General features: G+C 42.6%; 1 protein-coding gene across 5 annotated transcripts in view; it reads left to right on the top strand.

Moving 5' to 3' along the window:
• The window catches only part of ELMO1 (engulfment and cell motility 1), a 585,429-nt gene that overhangs the window by 537,425 nt on the left and 25,140 nt on the right, over positions 1–22,864 (top strand). For all 5 annotated transcript variants that reach the window (XM_005889093.3, XM_070369538.1, XM_005889094.3 and 2 more), the window contains 2 exons: positions 7,043–7,206; positions 14,961–15,073. In XM_005889093.3, coding sequence (XP_005889155.1) covers positions 7,043–7,206; positions 14,961–15,073 — 277 coding nt within the window. The remainder of the gene's footprint in view (positions 1–7,042; positions 7,207–14,960; positions 15,074–22,864) is intronic.

The raw sequence follows: 22,864 nt of genomic DNA, 5'->3' as shown, positions 1-22,864 counted from the left end.
GTTCTTGTAGAAGGTATGTTGCAAAGGAATAGAAGGCCGTTTGCCCCCTCTGACTATTTTGCCCCTTCTTAAGGAAACAATGACATCTGTCGCTCAGGTCATTGCTGTTGGACATAGAACAATGGCCAGTGCCAAGCAAAACTGTGAGGTAGGCAAAACCAATATTTGGCTGCTGTTTTATCCTGTATACCTACCACTTGCTTCCCTTTTCCTGGGGCCAGTGCCATCCAGACCTCTTCACCCTTATCAACCTACTCTTAAGAAAAGGGCTATATTTTCTTCAAACTGAAGTGTAAATGATTGTTGGGGATTTAAAGGATTGTTCCACTTATGGATGCTTACGTCTAGCAGGGATCAAAGTCTTAAGCAGGAGAAATGGAATTCTAACAGTGGATTTTAAGTGCAGAGCATAAGTAGAAGCTGAAGAGTTTCCCATACTTGCATAAGGGATTATCATCATTTCCATGCAAAGGTACAACCATGAGCATATAAATGAAGATGATTTTAACTTATTTGTTTTCAAAATAGCTTTATTGTTCCTACCCAGTGACCTTTTCCTATTTTTTCTCCAATCTGGGCAACGTCAGCCTCTTAAATTGGTATACCTGCATACTTCATTGCTTATGTTCATTGAGATCTTCGGTTGAAAGTAACAAGAATCCCATTCAAACCATTTCCAGAAAAAAAGGCTTATGTAATCAAACCAGCAAATACCAGGGTTGAACTGACTTTGTGGTTGGAGAAGATGATGGCACCCCACTGCAGTACTCTTGCCTGGAAAATCCCATGGACAGAGGAGCCTGCTGGGCTGCAGTCCATGGGGTCTCGAAGAGTTGGACATGACTGAGCGACTTCCCTTTCACTTTTCACTTTCATGCAAGGAAGAGGGAAATGGCAACCCACTCCAGTGTTCTTGCCTGGAGAATCCCAGGGATGGGGGAGCCTGGTGGGCTGCTGTCTATGGGGTTACACAGAGTCGGACATGACTGGAGCAACTTAGCAGCAGCAGCAACAGCATAGCTTCATCATTGGGTTTCCCCAGTGGCTCAGTGGTGAAGAATCTGCCTGGAATTCAGGAGATGCAGGTTCGATCCCTGGGTCAGGAGGATCCCCTGGAGGAGGACATGGCAACCCACTCCAGTATTCTTGCCTGGAGAATCCCATGGACAGAGGAGACTGGCAGGCTACAGTCCAAAGGGTCACAAAGGGTCGGACACAACTGAAGCGACTTAGTACATGCACATGGCATCACCATTATTAACACATTCTTTGTCTCTCTCCTTCTCTCTCTCTCTCTCCCCACCCCCGCACACACACGTGCACGTGCTTCTAACTTTCTTGTGTCTGATTCTACTGGCATCGGGCTCATTATCTTCCACTCTGCCATATGTTAAGGGACATTCTCACAGTTCTCAATTTGAGGCGAAAAGAGCACACTTCAATTCTGCCTCAAGTCGAGTCAGAAAAGTCTGGGAAGGATGCTGATTGGTCAGTTCATGCTACATACCCTCTTACTAGCGTTATCATTGTGTCTAGTCACACGTAGTCTAGTGACTGTCATCTCTGGCAGCTCCTTAAGAAACTCATGAAATAAGAGAATCTCCTGGCCCTCTGAGCCTGTTTTCTCATCTATAAAATGAGGAAAGTGGAGAGAGCTGTTAAGACTCCCCCAGCATTAACCTAATTCTATTTTAAAACCTCTTCATTTTTGGTGTTCTAGTGGCTATATCTTTGTCTCTCTTACATGTCCTACCTCCCGCTAGAAGGTCAAATAACATTAGGAGATGACAATTACAACCTTGGCTCAACTCTGAGTTTCTCTAAATGAGGAAAGGGACAGCTCCTGCAGTGCCCCTCACATGAAACTACAAAGTGTTATAATTCAGCCTTGACCATATTTAGCCACCATTTATACTGCAAGATATGAGATGGTCACAATTTCAAAATTTTTGAAGCATCCCAAATTTAGCATTTTGCCTGAGTAAAAAAAGAAGCAGATCAGGTGGAAGGTCAACTGGAAATTTTCCTCTCTTCCGTTACACTGGGGGCATGAAACAATGTTTATGTAACTGGTTCCAATTCAGACATAGCCCAGGTTTCAAGCAGTTAAGATGTGGTAGTTTCCATATTATTTACCTGTTTCAACATCACTGAATATGCATACTTCATTCTAAATTCATGTGACATTCTCTTCTTTGAAATACCTTCCCATCTGCCAACAATGTTTATCCATCCATCTGCTCTGTCACATCCACATTTCAGCTGTCATAATCTTTGCTCATCCTGGTTCTCTTATTAGAGCCTTAGTTCACACAAGGCAAAGAGCATGCCTTCAGTTCAGTTCAATTCAGTCACTCATGTCCAACTCTGCAAGCCCATGAACTGCAGCACACCAGGCCCCCCTGTCCATCACCAACTCCTGGAGTTTACTCAAACTCATGCCTATTGAGTCAGTGATCCCATCCAACCATCTCATCCTCTGTCATCCCCTTCTCTGCCTGCCCTCAATCTTTCCCAGCATCAGCGTCTTTTCAAATGAGTCAGCTCTTGGCATGAGGTGGCCAAAGCACTGGAGTTTCAGCTTCAGTATCAGTCCTTCCAATGAACACCCAGGACTGATCTCCTTTAGGATGGACTGGTTAGATCTCCTTGCAGTCCAAGGGACTCTCAAGAGTCTTCTCCAAAACCACAGTTCAAAAGCATCAATTCTTCGGCACTCAGCTTTCTTTATAGTCCAACTGTCACGTTCATACATGACTACTGGAAAAACCATAGCCTTGACCAGACGGATCTTTGTTGGTAAAGTAATGTCTCTGCTTTTTAATATGCTGTCTAGGTTGGTCATAACTTTCCTTCCAAAGAGTAAGCATCTTTTAATTTCACGGCTGCAGTCACCATCTGCAGTGACTTTGGAGCCCAAAAAAATAAAGTCAACCACTGTTTCCATCTGTTTTCCACGAGCACTCAGCAATGTTTGTTATGTTGATTTCACAAATAATGCTTCTCGAGCAAATTTTTAAGCTGTGGTACATATACCCAATGGAGTATTACTCAGCCATTAAAAAGAATACATTTGAGTCAGTTCTAATGAGGTGGTTGAAACTGGAGCTCATTATACAGAGTGAAGTAAGCCAGAAAGAAAAACACCAATACAGTATACTAATGCGTATATATGGAATTTAGAAAGATGATAACGATAACCCTGTATGCAAGACAGCAAAAGAGACACAGATGTATAGAACAGTCTTTTGGACTCTGGGAGAGGGAGTGGGGGGATGATTTGGGAGAATGGCATTGAAACACATATAATATCATATAAGAAATGAATCACCAGTCCAGGTTTGATGCAGGATACAGGAAGCTTGGGGCTGGTGCACTTGGATGACCCAGAGGGATGGTGTGGGGAGGGAGGTGGGAGGAGGATTCAGGATTGGGAACACGTGTACACCTGTGGCGGATTCATGTTGATGTATGGCAAAACCAATACAATATTGTAAAGTAATTAGCCTCTACTTAAAATAAATTTTAAAAAAAGAAAAAAAAAATTAAAATTTTAGTAAAAACACATATTTAAAAAAAAAAAACATGTTTCTTATTAACAGTATGTAGTTGGGTTTTTAGAAAATCCGTTCCCAAATCTCAAAAAAAAAAAGTTTCGATCAATACAGTCTGATTGGGACATTCCTGGTGGTCCATTGGCTAAAATTGCACTCCTAATGCACAGGGGCTAAGTCAGAGATTCCTGATCAAAGAATTAGATTCCACATGCCACAGATAAAAATCCCACATGCCACAACTAAGACCCAGCACAGCCCGATACATAAATAAAAATATTTTTTTAATGTAGTCTGACTTATGGTAACCCTAATAACCAGTGGAATTACACTGCAGAGTAATCCAGCCATCGCCCCAGAAAGTCCCATGAGTCACTGGCCTGGAGGACAGTTGCCTTCATGCCTTTCAGTTCAGTTCAGTTCAGTCGCTCAGTCGTGTCTGACTCTTTGCAACCCCATGAATTGCAGCACGCCAGGCCTCCCTATCCATCACCAACTCCCGGAGTTCACCCAGACTCATGTCCATTGAGTCGGTGATGCCATCCAGCCATCTCATCCTCTGTCGTCCCCTTCTCCTCCTGCCCCCAATCCCTCCCAGCATCAGAATCTTTTCCAATGAGTCAACTCTTCGCATGAGGTGGCCAAAGTACTGGAGTTTCAGCCTTAGTATCATTATTTCCAAAGAAATCCCAGGGCTGATCTCCTTCAGAATGGACTGGTTGGATCTCCTTGCAGTCCAAGGTACTCTCAAGAGTCTTAGATCAGTGTTATCACCAGCAACCTCTTCTTTACAAGGCAAGCATGGCACACAGTCCTCTGAGAACAGTGTTGCCTACTGGATAAAGCAGATCCATAGTGAATGATATAGATCTGTCATCCTTTGCATTTTCTTCTGAAGTTTCTCAAGATTCCTACAATTAGATTTATTTCTTGTGATAAAATACTTCTTGCCTCATAGTTCCTATGAAAATGCAAATAGATTACCTAGTAGTGGGCAGTCTTACTGTGGGCATGGATTCTTAAAGGTTAGAAGGATATAAGGGAAAATAAGGGTTGATAGCACTTGAAAATAGACAGACCTGTTTGTCTCCCGGCCATCTATGACTCATCTTACCCTTGGTTCAGCCGTGTTCAGTTGACTAAAGGAAAATGTGGTTGACATGGGATTCCTGGTTACACAAGGGCAGGGCAAGCAATGTGCATGCAGATGACTAAAGAGTGAGCTATCAGACATCCCTGAGCTGAGGGGACTCATGGGCTTATGGGTTCCCCCAAGGCTTTGGTTTTTCTGAGGGCACATTTTGTTTTGCTACCAAGAAGGATTCATTTTCTTGTTCTGCCTCTCAATGTCTGTGGACCCCAGCAGATCACTGGACAGGTCCTTATTTGTAATAGGACAGCTGTGCTAGAGACATCCACTTGGAGAAAGCACCCTGTACCATCAGAGAAGGGCAATGCCGTTAAACAGAGCTCAGCTGGTGCAACAAGCTGTCCAGTGTGTGGAGGACATTTCATCTGCCTAATATTACTTGAGGTGGTGAGATTTTTCGCCATCACCTGGCCATCATTTGGGTTTGAAAGTTCTGGTTGCCACGGTCTTTTCCATCCTATAAAACTGTTACTTCTGTTCAATAACATTTCATGAAATATTGACATTTTGGTGGGACTAGCCAGTGAGTGGGATTCCCTGGTGGCTCAGGTGGTAAAGAATCTGCCTGCAGCACAGGAGACCTGGGTTTGATCCCTGGGTCAGGAAGAAGCCCTGGAGGAGGGCATGACACCCCACTCTAGCATTCCTGCCTGAAGAATCCCATAGATAGAGGAGTCTGGCGGGCTACATTCCATAGGGTTGCAAAGAGTCAGACACGACGAGCAGTTAATACTTGTTTTTTTTTTTTTTTTTTTTCCCATCAGTGAGCAATTACTATCTACCGTGCTTGAATTGTTGAATGAATAACTGTTTAGAAGCCATAGGAGCATACTGAGATCACAGTCATAATGATGGGCTAGGTGGTACCCCGGGGCTGTTCAACACTCAGTGTGTGTTCTGTTCACCATACAGGTATCTTAGATCTCAACTAGATATGTGTGACCTTAGAGAAGTTCTCAATCCTTCTCAGTAACCATTTTCTTACATATTTTTTAAATGTTGTACTTTATATTATAGTTGATTTACAGTGTTGTGTTAGTTTCAGCTGTACAGAAAAGTGATTAAAGTGATTAACTATACATATTCATATATCTATTCTTTTTCAGATTCTTTTCCCAATATTGAGTCCATTTTCTTATCTTTAAAGTACTAGTAAAAACATATAGTTTACTGTATTGAAAAGAGGATTAAATGAGTTGATGAACAGCAAAGTGCCTGACACCGAACCTAGCACATAATTGAGGTGCACTGGTGATCTACTCTTATTTTTAAGTTGCAGATGACCCCAGAATGTTGCTATGAAGACAGTAAAATACAGCATTTACAGTCAGCCCTAAGTTCAAATCTCAGCTCAACCACCTACCCATCATCTATAGAATTTTGGACTAAAGTTTTCAAAGCTTCAGTTTCTGCATATAGGAATAATGATGATACCCACGTCCTGAACTAGAGTAGATTAAAATAAAGAATACATATGAAGTACCTTTCATAGTATCTGGCTCATAGTAGGTATGTTATCAAGGGTAACAATTGTTGTTAGCATCTATAATGGAGGATTTGAAAAAAAGAAGCTGCAAGGTTACAGTCTCTTGGATGCCTCTGTGTGTTTTCTGGTCTTTTCCTGCTCTAGATATTTGGATGAAGATGAATCCACATTAATAGAGGCAATGGTTAATTGCCTTTGTGGTCTGGACCTGTCCCGAAGCAGCCAATTACCATATTCTTCTTTTTCCTTGAGGCTTCCAATGGGATGTGTCAGCTCTAATTCAGTAGACCTCTTTTTTTAGTGCCTGGCTCAGAGAGGCAATACCACATGCACATTTCTGGCTATATCATCTGTATGAACACTCAGACCTTAACTACATGGCAAAAGCAACCCAGGAGGGACGGGTGTAGGTATTATTTCACATTCACTTGAACCAGTGCCAACCAAACTTCCACAGTTAATTGTGTCTCAGAGAGTTTCTCCTGGAAAAAAATAATGATTATGCAGACTTCTAGCTGTTGCTTAGACTCCTTTTTCTCTTGAGTTGCATTGTCTACAGTCATATAATATATCAAGCAAATGAATAGGTATATACCCTCCCACCCTAAGTCTCCCTCTCCCTTCCCAATTCAAAGTTAGTCAATCCACCTTTTCCTTGCAATTCCAGTAGTACAGGAGGAAATGAAAGCTGTATATCATAGCAGTTGACTCTTTGGAAAAGCACACTCCAAGTTGGGGCCAAAAGTGCAAACGAAGGGAACCGGGGGCTAGGGAACCATAATCTGTGGAAGATTTTTCTGAATGGGTAAGGTCAATCCCCAGGAAAATTATGGTTTTCCTTCAATCTCACAGGTAATGCAGGTGGTGAAGGAACAGGTTATGAGAGCTCTTACAACCAAGCCTAGCTCCCTGGACCAGTTCAAGAGCAAACTGCAGAACCTGAGCTACACAGAAATCCTGAAAATCCGCCAGTCTGAGAGGATGAACCAGGAAGATTTCCAGTCTCGCCCGATTTTGTAAGTTACCTCTGACCCCTGCCTTCTCAACAGCTCTGACGCACCGTTTCTAGAGTGAAAGCCTATCACCCAGCTGGGCTGTGTTGCATGGAAAGCCAATGAAAGATCTCTACTCAGTTCCTGAAGTCTCAGCAACTCCTTGAGAAAGGCTGGGCAGGGGTAGGCTATGGGGAGGTGGAGACAGGAGGTGCTGGCAGAAGAATCTAAACCAAGAAGTGACCCCGTTACTGATGAGTCCTCTAAGGATTTGCAGCTGAAAAGACTGGCAACTTTTCTAATACTTGGGACAATCTTTTTTGTTTTGTCCATAAAGCTATATTCTATGTAGGCACTCTTGAGTGGCAAGATGTTCTGCTCCAGCCAGAATGAGACTTCGCGATAATTAAAACAAGAGGACCATTGAAGTGTCATGGGTGGGAGGGAGCGTGAGCTTGACAGGAAAGACCCACTGTCTCCCTGCCCCATTGGCTCTGCTTCGCATCAGAACGTCTCATATGGCTATCAGCAGAACATCTCTTGTAGCTATCAACCCAGAGGCCTGAGGTGAAGAATCAGGGGGCTCGTTTTCACAGGGCTTTGCATCAGGGGCACTTGCAATGGTTGTGTAATTTCATCTCCATCTTTATGATGTTCTAAACCTTGAACATGCACACTGTTTTAGACTGTTGTTTCCTTTATCTTTTGTTAGTATTGAGCTGTTTATCTTCCTGTGTCCTTTTCTTAGAACTAGGTCAATTTTGTTACCTTATACTTCATAGGAAAGAAAATAGGAAACAGAACGGGAAGTAAGGAAGGTGTTTGACATTTACTCTCATTCTTCCCTCGAAAGACTGAATGTGGCTTCTTCTGAAACCATCTTACATCCTTGGTGTCATGAAGCACCTCTTCAACATCTCTCTCTCTCTGATTCCTTTTCTTTATCCCTGCTTTCTGTTTCTTGCTCCAATATATCTGATATGTTCAGTGCTTGGCGATTTGCAAAGCACCTCCTCATGTTCCTTATGCTATGATCATGTCCTCACACCTGTGTGAGGAAGGCAAGTCTTATTTCTACTTGAGGACCAGAATATAGTCTAGAGAGGAAAGGAACTTGTTGGCAAGTGTAGGATCCAGGACTTGAACTCCAGCCCACAGATCCCTTAGCTAATATTCATTTCCCCTACCAGAGCTGCTTTGCCAAGTGCAAGGCTAAGATGAAGTTTTTAAAAGTGCACAGAAAAAAAAAATAGCCAAGCTATAGCATCTACTGTGTTTGTTTTCAAGCCTTAAGAAGCATCATTAGAAGCTGCAGAGCGGAACTGTGGGCTTTTGTGGGGATGAGGTTAGGCAGCAGGGGAGGGGAAATGCTTCCTCAGGGCCTTTGGTGGCTTATTCGTGCTTAGTCGCTCAGTTGCATGTGACAGTTTGGACCCCATGAACTGTACACTGCTAGGCTCCTCTGTCCATGGAGTTTCCCAAGCAAGAATACTGGAGCAGGTTGTCATTTGCAGTAGGTTTCCATTTCCTCCTCCAGGGGATCTTCCTGACCCAGGGATCAAACCCGCATCTCCTACATCTCCTGCATTGGCAGGCGGGTTCTTTAAACCTGAGCTACCTGGGAAGCCCCTTTGGAAGCTCACATCTATGTAAAACCTAACCCATATCCACAGCAAGCAGCAGGCAGCACTTGTAAGAGGCAGAGCTGGGGTTTTGCTTTGGTCATCATCTATTAATAGAAGAAGATAACAGCCCCTGAATACCAAGTAGAAAGAGCTTTGAATAAACAGCTGACTCCTCAGAGATGCTGTTTATTTCTTTTTTTTTTAATTAAAAGAGTCTGTTATTGAAACATAGTTGACTTGCAATGTCATGTTAGTTTCAGGTGTACAGCAAAGTAATAGATAGATAGATACATTTCACATTCTTTTCCCTTATAGGTTATTACAAAATATTGAATATATTTCCCTATGCTATACAGTGGGTCCTTGCCAATTATCTGTTTTATGCGTAGCAGTGTGTATATGTTAATCCCAAACTACTAATTTATCCCCTTCATCTGCTTTGGTAACCACAAGTGACCATGTCTATGTCTGTGGGTCTATTTCTTTTGGGGGTATAAGTTCATTTATAGCATTCATTTTTTTTTAGATCCCACACATAAGTGATATTAAATGGTATTTGTCTTCCTCTGTTTGACTTAGTTCACTTAGCATGATAATCTCTAGGCCCATCCATGTTGCTGAAAGTGGCATTATTTTATTCTTTTTTATGACTTAGTAGTTTATTCTTTTTTATGACTTAGTAGTATTCCATCGTATCTATGCACCACATCTTCTTTATTCATTTCTCTGTCAATGGACATTTACATTGTTTCCATGTCTTGGATATTGTAAATAGTGTTGCTATGAACATAGAGGTGCATATGTTTTTTTGAATTATAGTTTTCTCCACACATATACTTAGGAGTGGGGCTGCAGGATTCTATGGTAGTTCTATTTTTAGTTTTTAAGGAACCTCCATACTGTTCTCCCGGAGAAGGCAATGGCAACCCACTCTAGTACTCTTGCCTGGAAAATCCCATGGACGGAGGAGCCTGGTAGGCTGCAGTCCATGGGGTCACTGAGGGTCAGGCACGACAGAGCGATTTCACTTTCACTTTTCACTTTCATGCATTGGAGAAGGAAATGGCAACCCACTCCAGTGTTCTTGCCTGGAGAATCCCAGGGACCGGGGAGCCTGGTGAGCTGCCGTCTATGGGGTCGCACAGAGTCGGTCATGACTGAAGCAATGCAGCAGCAGCAGCAGCATACTGTTCTCCATAGTGACTGTATCAATTTATAGTCCTACCAACAGAGTAGGAGGGTTCCTTTTTCTCTACACCCTCTCCAGCATTGATTGTTTGTAGATTTTCATTGATGGCCATTCTGATTGGTGAGAGGTGATTCCTGATGCAGTTTCTCTCTTGCAAGGAGGGACAGAGGCCCTTTGCCCCATCCTGGGACCTACAGTACTGCAATGTTGGATTTCATGTTTGTTTCAGCAGATGTGTGAACACAAGAAGATTTTATTATGCTTTTGACAACAATTCTTAAAGCCTAAAAAGAGTCTTAAGGGACCACTTCAGTTAAGTCCAAAAGGCCAAGTGATTCTAAATTAATGTTTGACCATGACTTTGTTCCAAATAAGACTGTTAAGTGCTTGTCAAGTACAAATATTTTGCTCCTGCTTTGACTTCATATCTTTACTTCTCAAGGCTCTGCTATGACGTTCTGAAGTTTCATTTCCCTTGCTTTCCAGTAATTATAAGAAACTCTTATCTTTATTTTTATTATTATATACCTTTATGCTTATTGTATAGAGAGAAGCTATGAAAATACAAAAGAAATCTCCTGTATGTATATACATTGGCATCATCACTTGGGCATGGGACTAAAAAGCACCATGGTCCACCAGAGCTCTGGTAAAGTCATAAAAACTTGTCAGAGCTATTTCATGGGGGAGGCCATGAACCAACCTTATCCCTATCCTGGCCCCTGAAGTAGGCAGGAGGCTACCAGCCTCCAGCTGCTTCTCCAGTGATGCTCTGTCTGTTAGAATGATCTGCTAGACAGGAACTCATTGTAGTTGGATGAAGTCTAAATGCTGCCACAGTGGCTCATGGGATAAACCCACAACAAAGAAAATGCAGAGAACCATGTATGATTGTATTCATTCATTCATTCACTTAACAAGTATGTATTGAGTAACTCCTTCCTGCAAGGTCCCGAGGTGCTGGGACAGGCAGAGAAACAGAGACACTTGGTTGTCCCTGTGCCAGGCTTCAAAGCTGAGATTAGCAGGGATTATCAGGGACTGTGCTTAGTGCCAGGTGAGAGGAAGCGCAGGCGGGTAGATTGTCACAAAAGCACATAGGAGACACATCTAACCCAAGCTTGGGGCTTAGGAATTCATATTTTAGAACTGAAAAGCAACTTTAAGGTCATCCAGTTCAAGCTTTTCATTTTGCAGATTGGGCAGTGGCTGGGCTGGATGGTTGATCTCTGGTGCAGAACACCGCTGACCATCCCCTTCCCCTCACCTGGCTGCTGCACACAGCATGGAAGCAAATCTCAGAGCCACGACGATCCCTCAAGGCGTGCATCTCATTTTTATAAAATGTTTATATTTCCTGAGCAGAAAAATGCAAGCTCTGGGTGAACAAATATTTTGGAAGACTGTGTATTCAGTGGGTTGAAGAAGCTCTGTTTTCTTTCTTAGCTCTTGACTAATTATTTCAGAAGAAGGTATTTGTTACTTTCTACCTTGTGTGACTTTACAGGGCAGATAAGTTCATCCGCACAATTGACCTGAGTGGCACCGCACTCCAGTACTCTTGCCTGGAAAATCCCATGGACAGAGGAGCCTGGTGGGCTGCAGTCCATGGGGTTGCCAAGAGTTGGACACGACTGAGCAACTTCACTTTCCTTTTTCACTTTCACGCATTGGAGAAGGAAATGGCAACCCACTCCAGTGTTCTTGCCTAGAGAATCCCAGGGACGGCGGAGCCTGGTGGGCTGCCGTCTATGGGGTCGCACAGAGTCGGACACGACTGAAGTGACTTAGCAGCAGCAGTAGCAATGGATATAAAAAGCTTAATAAGTCCCCAAATAGATCATTTGCCATGATGTTGGGGGAGGGGGAGGGGAGCTGCAGGGACAGACACCATGGAAGCAGAGTAGCAAAATGTGGAAAGCGCAGACCCAGGAGCTAACAGACCCGGGATCAGATTCCCAGGCCATCGCTTGCAAATGTGGCTCCTCAGTCAAGTTCTATCACCCATTCTAAACCTGTTTTTCTCATTTCTAAAAACAGTTAATAAAATGTCTACACTGTTGAGTTGTTCAGAGGACTCAGTGAAGTAATACATGAAAAGCCCTTAGTATATGCCCTGCACTTAACAAACACTCTGAGAATTAGTCACTCTTATTATGAGTTGATAACCAGAATTTAACAAGTTGTCTCACTATCAATATAGAAATGGTAAAACTGACACTGTGAATATATTCGTTTATACCTCATCTTATCTCGGAGTGTACAGTACAGGTAGGTGAGGAAGAAAAAGGAAAAGCAGATAGAGCCAGGACTTCCTGTCCTGCAAATCTACATCCTTGTTAAAGACTGGTCACAAGCTTCGCTCATGGCTTTCATAGCCAATGCCAGTGTTCAATGCAGCCTCTGTTCTAGATGAACACAGGTCCAGAAAGGAGGCTCACCAGTCTAGTGGTGCTGTCTGTCCTCTGCATATGTCACCGGCCTCATTGGGCTTAGACTTGGAATTCTCTTCCGGAAACAGTGCTAGACTTTGAACTGCTCTTCATACACTCATTTATTCTACCTCCATTAATCTTCCTCCTTTTATTTATTTACAAAGCTTTTAGCTAGAAATAGAGGAATATTTATCAAAGCAGAGCTAGTGAACCCATGACCTTGACCTCATTAACCCCAAGCTGAGAATGTCAAAGCCCAATTTCAGCCCATGTTTATTACCAGGATTCCCCCAGAGGTCATATCTCATTCACAGAAACACCATGTAGGGATTACATATGTTTTCCTAATATGAGTGAAGTCTGCAGCTACTGAGCCCATTTGCGGGAAAGAAGAGGACATCACTTACAAAAAAGAAAAAAGCTATTCCATTTCCCTCATTGCCTAAACATGTTTTGGGGTCCTTGGGGTTCATAACAAGAAAAGGTAACCTTTGTAGCAGCAGATCCGCTTATTCTGACAGTCCATCCCCAGAGATGGTTCATAACGGAAGGTGCTATGATGATAACATCTGCCTCTTACACTAAAAATCATAAATCATCAAGTTCTTTCAGTTATTCCTCCTTCTGGTCCTCATCTCTGCATCCTCATCTCCATTTTAATAGTTAACTCTAGCCTAGGAAAACTATTCTTTAAAGGTGCATCTCTAACCTAAGAATTGATGAAATTCCCAGTTTCTCTCTCCCATGATTTCTCCACCTCATTACCCCGACTTGAAGCCAGAAGCAGTGATTTACTGTCATGTGTGACTACCTTGGCTATCTTCCACCTTCTTGTCCATTCAGAGCAGGGTTCATCAAAACTGCAATTCTGAGTCCATTCTACAAAAACTGAATGCTGATAATAGGTAATGTTAGTGATCTGAATGCCTGAGATGAGACCCTGTGAGACCCACACCAGAAGAGAAAATGCACAGAGAGCAGATGCACCAAGCTGTACCATTGGGGTGAATATCCACATTCAGCTTTAAAACTGGTCAGATGGAACAGTATCAAATGCCCTGGTATTTGAGGCCATTTAAGTCCAAATATGTATCAACAGCTTACTAGCATACCTGGATAGATGGCCAGATCCTTTCATATCGCTTTTTATTCTTTATTTTTTTCTCAGGAGTGAATAGAAGCAGTTTGCACAAGAAACACTTGATTGTGTACTCCTATTCAGGGCTTCACTTCTGTAAGCTATTTCTCCATCTGTGAGATGGGACTGATGATATTAATACCTGTTCCCACAAGTCGGGGGTTCTTTGGTGGGGAGGAGAGAAGGGTGTTAAATGAGCTACATTTGCCTAGTACACTGCCTGGCTCATAGCACACACTGACTGAATGTGTAGGGCCTTTCATACCTGGGAACAGAATACCACGTGAAGATAGATTGCTTACGATCCAGAGTAGCCCAGAGTTAAGGCTGAAGCTTACGAAAAATGTGAGCCTTGACTACATATGGGCACAAGAAATGTTTGTCCTGAGGAAAGGCGAGAATATTATCTAAGCAAATCCAGAAACGCTTGGCATTCCTGCCCAGCGCTTACAGCTCACTTATACTCACACTATCCCCTTTGGAAGGAAACATTCTTGTTCCCATTTTACGAATGAGGAGAGACTTAGAGGAGCTACATGAAATGCCAATTATGAGCAGAGCCTAGATGGAAATCCTAGTCTTTTGAGTTTGGGTCACTGCTTTCAACACTGCTCTGAGGGCTAGACTCTAGGTCTCTCTATACATCTTCAACTAGAAAAACTCTAGCTTTAATATACTCAAATATGAGGGTGCTACCTAAAATTTCACAAGATAAAAAAATCTCTGCTCTTGAGAAAAGAAAAAGGGTTCACAACCCACTGTACTCATCTTTACAGCATAGTACATCTAAACCTAAATTACATTGTATTAGCCTGAAACAAGATGCAAATCCTTAATTTATGCCCTCATTATCCCCATCTCTATGGGCTAAAATCTCGGACGATATGTTATTCCGCTTTGTAAGTGGTCCTTTGCTTCACCCAACACTGTGTTTGCTGTACAATAGTCACCACATGGTTGTCCATCACTCCTGTTTGGTCAGATCACACATGTAGTCTAGGAGTTTATCTATCTGCTGTACGGAGTAGAATATGACCAGTAATTCATTGTCTCAGAAGAACTAAGTGAATTTTTGCATAAATTTGTATCTGTGACTTTATAAAACAAGAGACAAAATGTCTCTGGAGACATCAGTGTAGAAAAACATCACTGAAGTGATTGGGGCTCTTGTGGGTATTCTGTAAAAGTCAGAGAATCTATACAGTTACTACAGCAGACAACCCTGTTTACTGATGCTTAATAAATGATTCTCTAAAGCACCAACCTAGGAGGTCTGGGGATGTTCAGGAAAAGATGGAGCTTTTACGCACCTGCCCTCTCTGCCATGGTGCCCTTTCAGACAAGTGCTTTTCTCAAGGTGGGTTGTGGAATATGTGTTTATCCTTTCACAGGGAACTAAAGGAGAAGATCCAGCCAGAAATCTTGGAGCTGATCAAACAACAACGCCTGAACCGCCTCGTAGAAGGGACCTGCTTTAGGAAACTCAACTGCCGGCGGAGGCAAGGTATTCTTTCCAGACCTAGCAAGGAAGAACAGTGGCCTGCTCCCTAAGGAATCACATGGGTATGGGTGTTCGTTTAAGGGTCGGCTAAGCAGCATTGTACTCAGAATAAGAATAGCTCTAACTTATTCCAGGTAAGTTTTAATTTCCTATGTAGACCCAGGAAGAATCAAAATCTAAAATCAGCAGAAGACCCGTGGAACTGAAGAGTCACCTGAACCATTTCATGCCTCATGTCTGCCAGAAGTGGTCCCACAACAGCTAACATTACTGAGTGTTTACCATGTGCCAGGCTCTCACTTGACCCATGTTAATGCATGTCATCTTCCCAGTAACCTTAGGAAGTAGCTACTGTGATTACACCCAGTTTACAGATAGATAAACTAAGGCAGTGAGGGAAACTAAAGCAGTGGGGTACAAAGTAACTTGCCCAGTCACAGAGAGTAGGGATTTAAACTCCAGCATCTCTCTGGCCCTAACCTTTAATGATTCACTATGCTGTCAGGAGTGCTAGCATCCACTGTTGGTGATTTGATCTTGGAATTTTCAGCATGGATGGCCCTTGTTTTCAAATCCCCATACTGATTCTCTTCCAGGTCAGAATATTTTATTCATAGTATAAGTAACAGTGAACCACGGTGGGATAGAATCAGTTTTCATAATCTTGCAAGAGAAATTTCTGAATTGTCTTTATAAATTTTAATCCCAAAATATTGAGTCCAAATGGGTTCCATTAAACTAGTTCCAGTAGATGGGAAGCATGTCCAGCTGTTTCTTAGCCAGGAAGGTAAACTCCTTTGATTGCTTTCTTGACATATGGCTAATTGCAAAGTCAAAGTATTCGTATTCATACTGTCCTAGAAACAAATAGAAAATAAAATTGAAATATAAAATTCAGGGAGAGGTGAAGAGATTGGGGAACAGTCAGGAAAAAGAATAAGCATTAGCAACTGTACCAAGAACAAACATCAGTTATGGCCCTGGAGAAACCCTGGCAGATATTTTTGAAATCTGATGGATGCCCTGCTTAGACACAGCGCCCGTCCACTAATGACATACATCACTTCATGTTTATACTGAGCCCATCCTCCCGGCCATTTACTTTTAATGGCTTTGTGCTGAATATTGAGTAAATTCAAAGTATTTCAAATGCAACCATTAAAAATCATATTAAGAAACGTCCAAAGGCAGAACTTCCTTGACAAATGAAAATGCAGGTCATTCCCAGGGGATAAGAAACCCTCACTGATGACAGTGAGCTTCAGGCTGGGCCTCAGGAGAGGACAATGGGCAGAATAAGAAAGAGCTGAGTTACAGCTGGGACTGAGAAAGGCTCACAGTAGGAGGAAGGCACTTACCTCTTCCATTCAGCCATGGAAGGACTGGCTCACTGCTCCTTCTTTGCTGCATCGCCTGCATTTGGGCACCTTCATCAGAGTGGATGGTGCTCCAGGAAAAGAGTGTGGTACAGTGAGGAGAACAGGAGCCTTGGAGCCAGATACAGTGAGTGCCATCCAGCCTCTTCCTCTGTCCAGCTCCATGACCTTGGGCAGTTCCCCATGAAATGGGGATAACAATGCCTGTCTCTTGAATTTACTGTGAGGAAGAAAAGTGGTCATGAATGCATCTCTTAGAAAGCAGCTAAAAAAGGGGGGGTGGGGTGGGGGGGAGTAGAAGGTAGTTACTCTTTTATTCTGGAAGACCCTGTAGGAAAGAACAAGGAGCTGGGGGTGAGAAGGCTTGGTTCTAGGCTTCTCAACTCTGTGAGGAACCACTTGAGTGTCTTTTGGCAGGACACATGACCTCTCAGGTCCACAATTTCTCATCCGTTAAGTGGGAGTACAAGATCAGATGATCTGTTATTTCAGTTAGCCGGATTGTCTGTTATATGCCCTGATCACCTCGTTGCCTTTGGCAAAATCAATAGTCAGGGTGTATTGCCCACATTAGGTAATTTATACAGTTTTTATGTACTTGACACTGGGGAGAGAGCACGAAGTGGGGGAGGGGAAAGGTAGCAAATATTCCCATGCCACCAAATGCCCCCATTCATGGCCAGCTATTGATGCAATTCTTCTGAATACAATAATAATTCAAAGAAGCTAATTTAACCTTCCAGTCTACTCCACCACAAGACTTCCTTTTCTAGGCTGAAATGAGTAGATTCTATTAGAATAATTCTGTTTCTAGATGTCATAATTACAGTTTTTTTGGCCAAAAAAGCGTTATTTCCAAATGTTCAACTTTTTCAGTTTTCTAAAAATGAATTACCTAATGAACAAAAAATGATTAGCATCTAGACTATAAATTTATTAGTTAAACTCCCTAGGGAGCATGACCATCTGTGTTTAGTATAAAATCATCCTTCCAAGTGCAGAAAGGAAGGCTTTTTGGGGTTTGGTAAATTGATTTAAAATCTGGTGACTAGCTTTGTGTGCTTAAAAATAGAGATTCAAAGCAGACTGTGCTGAAATTGGTTTCCTATCACCCCATCCAAACATTCCATTCAGATGTACACACATTAATGAGGACATGGAGAAGGCAATGGCAGCCCACTCCAGTACTCTCACCTGGAAAATCCCATGGACAGAGGAGCCTGGTAGGCTGCAGTCCATGGGGTCGCTAAGAGTCAGACACGACTGAGCGGCTTTACTTTCACTTCTCACTTTCATGCATTGGAGAAGGAAATGGCAACCCACTCCAGTATTCTTGCCTGGAGAATCCCAGGGACGGCAGAGCCTGGTGGGCTGCTGTCTATGGGGTCGCACAGAGTCGAATACAGCTGAGGCAACTTAGCAGCAGCAGCAGCAGCAGGTGTAAAATTATTTGAGAAGTAAAATTATTTCTCAAAGTCCTTTTGAGAAAGGTAAGATATGAGACGAGGACACCCATGAAATATATCCCTGGTTAAAGAGCAAGTACAAAGGGCCCATGCATGACCACACTCCCTCTAAACTTGTCCGACAGGGAGTTAGACACAGATGAGTGGATTTACGTATTAACTTTCTAGGGGAAAGTAGGAAAGAGGCTCCTGTCCACCCAACTGGAAAGGGGAGGAGCAGATGTAGAGCCCTTTATCATGCCATGTTTGGCTAGAAGGTCCCTGAGTTTCTACTTGCCCATCATTCTGTCTGCCTCATTTGCAACTCTGCTGCTTGGTTAGTCCAATAGAGATATATACAAATGTGGATTTCTGGGAATTGTGACCACAGAAGAACTGAGAAGCAGTAAATCATGGGAGATGCACCATGCTGCGTCCATGTCCTGCCTCCCTGCCTGCTAGCTGGTTAGCCTTGGGCAACCTAATAAATCTCTCTGTGCTTCTCTTTCCTCATCTGTCAAGTGAAGACATCAGTTTCTACATCAAATTGTTTCGAGAGTTAAATAAAATCAGGCATGCATAGCGCTTAGTCTAGTGCTCAGCACATTGTCAAACATTCATTAATGATATTTAGTATTTTAATTTATAGTTACTCAGAATATACATTCTTATTTTTTGATTTTTAAAGATTTTTTTTTTTGGATGTGGACTATTTTTAAAGTCTTTACTGAATTTGTTACAATACTGTTTCTGTTTTACGTTTTGTTTTTTTGGCCACGAGGCATGTGGGATCTTAGCTCCTCAACCAGGGATTGAACGTGCATTGGAAGTCTTAACCACTGGACCACGAGGGAAGTCCCTAGAATATAGGTTTTTAAACATAGGCCATGGACTGGTAGTGACTGTCATATATCTGCTTCACTCTGTCCCGCACTCACTGTGGAGTGTGAAAGGCTTTTGTCCACAGTCCTTTATGATAAATTTGCCTTGTATCTGTGTTCCCTGGGCTTCTCAAGAGAGTTTTAATGAAATCTCAGAAGCTGCCTACATTCAAGCCATTATTTGCTTCGTGAGACTCTATAGGCTCAGAACTGCCTCCTATTTTCCTTCCTTTTCAGAGATTAGGGTCTTTCAGAATCACTTGCATTGAATAGTCTTGATTAGAGCCCAGGGCTACACATTGGAGTGTCATTTTCAAGAAATCATAGCATGAAATTTCTACTTCTCTTTAAAGACAGTGCCCATTTTGTTGACCAGCATCCCTTCTCTAAGCATTAACTTGACAAATATAACTTGAAACCCAGGGATGAACAAAACATGCACCCAGAGGAGTTGGCGTGCTCCTGCACTTCAGCCACAGTTGCTGTACCTGCCTTGCCCTTTCATTTCACTCCAGAGACCTGCAGTCAAGTGGTACATTCAGCCCATTTGGGGGCACCTGTTGTTTCTTCCTCTTGGACTTAAGTGTTCTTTTAATATTCCATTAAACTTTATCACCAATGGCACCCCACTCCAGCACTCTTGTCTGGAAAATCCCGTGGACGGAGGAACCTGGTGGGCTGCAGTCCATGGGGTCGCGAAGAGTCAGACATGACTGAGCCACTTCCCTTTCACTTTTCACTTTCCTGCATTGGAGAAGGAAATGGCAACCCACTCCAGTGTTCTTGCCTGGAGAATCCCAGGGACGGTGGAGCCTGGTGGGCTGCCGTCTATGGGGTCGCACAGAGTCGGACACGACTAAAGCGACTTAGCAGCAGCAGCAGCAAACCTTATCATAACTCATTTTTACAAAAAAAGGCAAATATGTATAAAATGTACATTGTCAAAAGAATAAAAGCCAGATTATTTTCAGGAAAAAAGGCACTTTCCAATAGATCAGAATAACAGATTATCATCCAGTAGTGTGGATGAGAGGGGTTACTGTTAACTGAAAGATACCAAGGTACTGATACTTGAGAGCTGGCTCTGTGAAAGATGAATGACAGGTACTCTATATATGTTTTACTCATATAACTTTTAGTGTTATCTAACAAAGGAACCATAGGAGTCCATAAGGATTTTTATAATTTGGCCAAGACTCCATAGCTGATGTGTCAAGGCCAGGTGTGTAACTAAGGTCTGTGGACTCCAAAGCATCAGTTAAGCTAAACCATCTTGAAGATGTCTTCAGGGCTCTGGAGTTATCTTTTGCTGTGAAACAAGAGTCTCCGGGGAGGCAGAATTCTGACTCAAAACAGGAGTCTCTATTCTGAAAAATGTTCAGTGTAGTGAGGAAGATTTGAAAGGCAGAATGACCTTCATTCTGTATCTGTGGTTGTTGTCTTCCTTCACTGAACTCAAGAATATTTCCCTTTAAACACATCGCTAGGATCGCTGATGTTTTTGTAACGTGGGAAGGTTTGAAGCGGACCTTCCGCTGAGCACACCGAAGACATTGCACATTTTAGGTTAACCTAGGAAAGACTCAAAATCTTAGTGGAAATGCCATAAGAATTGGCTTTAGTAAAGGTCACTTGTCTCCCAAACACAGGATTCTTAGGGCCCCCTGGGCCAGCAGCCAGCTGCCAGCTGTAGGCTTTGCACACAATACAAGGATGTCCCTGAGTCCATGATAGAGTCAATCAGGACTCAGTTCTTGCTGTGGCCTGTGCCTCACTTTACAAACCACATTTCCTACTCAACAATGGTAGCTATTATTCAGCTTGCCCATCTGCCCTAAAGACCTGCTGGCCAACTCTACACTCATCTGCACTTTGGATACAAAGACAGGCAGTGAACTGTACTGTTCCGTATGGCTACCTATGGCTATTTGAGTTAATTAAAATTAAATAAAACTCAAAATTTCTTTCCTTACTATTAAATAAAGCAGGTACAGAGTATTTGCAGTGGTGCAGAAACTTATATCAAATATTACTGCAAGAATTACAGTTGTCAGGGGTGATTAGCTCCATAATGATCTATGTGACATTGGGAATAACTTTAATCAGCCCTGGAGACCTTCTTACCAGGCTGTGAGCTTTGAAACCAGCTTTTCTCTCTGATCCTTCAGATACACACACATGCACACACACACACACACATACATACACACAGGGAAAAAAGTGAAGCACAAAATTATCTCCATATTTTCAGTTTTTTAGTTTGGGGAATTAAAAATGGCTATTGATGTAGTAACATTTGTAATTGACTGAAAGACCTCCATATTAACTCATGCTTTCTCTTTAAAGGCTAGTAAACAATCTTTGCTAATGTTCTCGCTGCTTCTTGCTAATTGCTTTTAGTGACACAATCCACTCATTCATTGCCCAAAGGGATTGGGGAACTAGTAACATCATGCTGGGTTTTGAAAAGAAAATACATGTTTTGCTTACCATAAAAGAAACTGCAAATCAAGCTGCCACCAGTGGCTAACACTGAAACTGTCTCACCCAACAAGTCAGTGTGCTATGCTGGCTGGAGCCGGCCTCTCTGCTTCCTTTATAGCTGCTCTGCCTTCAAGACAGACACACAAGTTACGATGCCTCTAAACCTTCCCGGAGCTAATGACTCCAGCCTTTATCCCGAGGGAGAGACTGGCTCAGTATCCACCCATTTGTCTATGAATCAAAACAACCTTCCCAAGCCCTTCAGCCCTTTTCCCAATATTCTGTCATCCATCCAAGGCTTCTTATTTGATGGGAGGAGCAGAACACATCACTCACATTGATGATGCACAGATCTTTTGCTCTCTGCCATTTTAGTGGTAGACAGAGAAAGAGGAACTTCTGTGGGATAAGAGAAGAGGTAGTCAGAGGTAGAAGGAAAACCAAAAGACAGTGTGTCTTAAAAGTCCAGAGATTCCAGGGCAGAAGAAGAGGGTGGGACAAATTGGGAAAATTTTTTGACATATATGCACTACCATGTGGAATATAGATAGCTAAAGGGAACTGCTGTGTAACACAGGAAACTCAGCTCAGCGCTCACGATAACCTAGAGGGGCGGGATGGAGCGGGGCGGCAGGGAGGTGTGGGGGTGGGAGGGAGATTCAACATGGAAGGGATGTATATATACATATAGTTGATTCACTTGATTGTACAGCAAAGACTAAAGCAACATTGTAAAGAAATTATACTCCAATAATAATAAATAAATACATAAATAAATATATACACACCAGGGATTTCCGGTGCCCATGCATGCTCAGTTAAGTCCAACTTTTTTGCAACCCCATGGACTGTAGCCTGCCAGGATCCTCTGTCCATGTAATTTTTCAGGCAAGAATACTGGAGTGGGTTGCCATTTTCTTCTCCAGGAATCTTCCCAATGCAGGGATCAAACCCACGTCTCCTATGTTGGCAGGCAGATTCTTTACCACTGAGCTACCTGGGAAGCCCAGGGATTTCAGATCTGAAAACAAAGAAAAAAAAGAAGTCAAGAGAATTTAGTCCTCTGGAAGGAGGAAAATCTGTCAGCTCTAGACTGTAGTGTTATGGTAGATTTCCAGGTTTCCAGGTAGCCTTTTGTGTTTCTTTAAACAAACAGCAACTACAACATTGCAAAGATGATTGTCTTCAACCCTCATGATAAGTAGCCACTGATTTCAGTAGTCTCTGAATGTTGTGCACAAGAGATCTCTCCTTTTCCTGTTTTTCCTTGTAGTACAGGCAGAGTTGCTGAGTCACTGTCCATATTTCCCAGACCTGAGACACAAGTGTTTCCACCGTCTTTCTTTAAGTTGCCACTAAGAACTGAGGGAGCTCCTTCTCCTTGAGCTTTTCGGCTTTGTCCCTCATGCTTGCCTTTCATCCTGATGACTTTTGCTACATCCAGTAGAGTCCTGTGAGCACTGTAGGCACTCTGCAAATAGTCATTGGAGAAACAGACTCAACCTATTAAATAGACAAGCTATGGAGGTGTATGCAGCAAATTTCTGAAGTGTTGCAAATGAATGTAAATTGTGCATTTAGCTCCACAATATATGTTTGTACCACTTA

This window comes from Bos mutus, chromosome 4 (assembly GCF_027580195.1).
Source record: "Bos mutus isolate GX-2022 chromosome 4, NWIPB_WYAK_1.1, whole genome shotgun sequence".
Lineage (NCBI taxonomy): Eukaryota > Metazoa > Chordata > Mammalia > Artiodactyla > Bovidae > Bos > Bos mutus.
The sequence above is the reverse complement of the archived record's forward strand: the minus strand, read 5'-3'. Positions and strand labels throughout refer to the sequence as shown.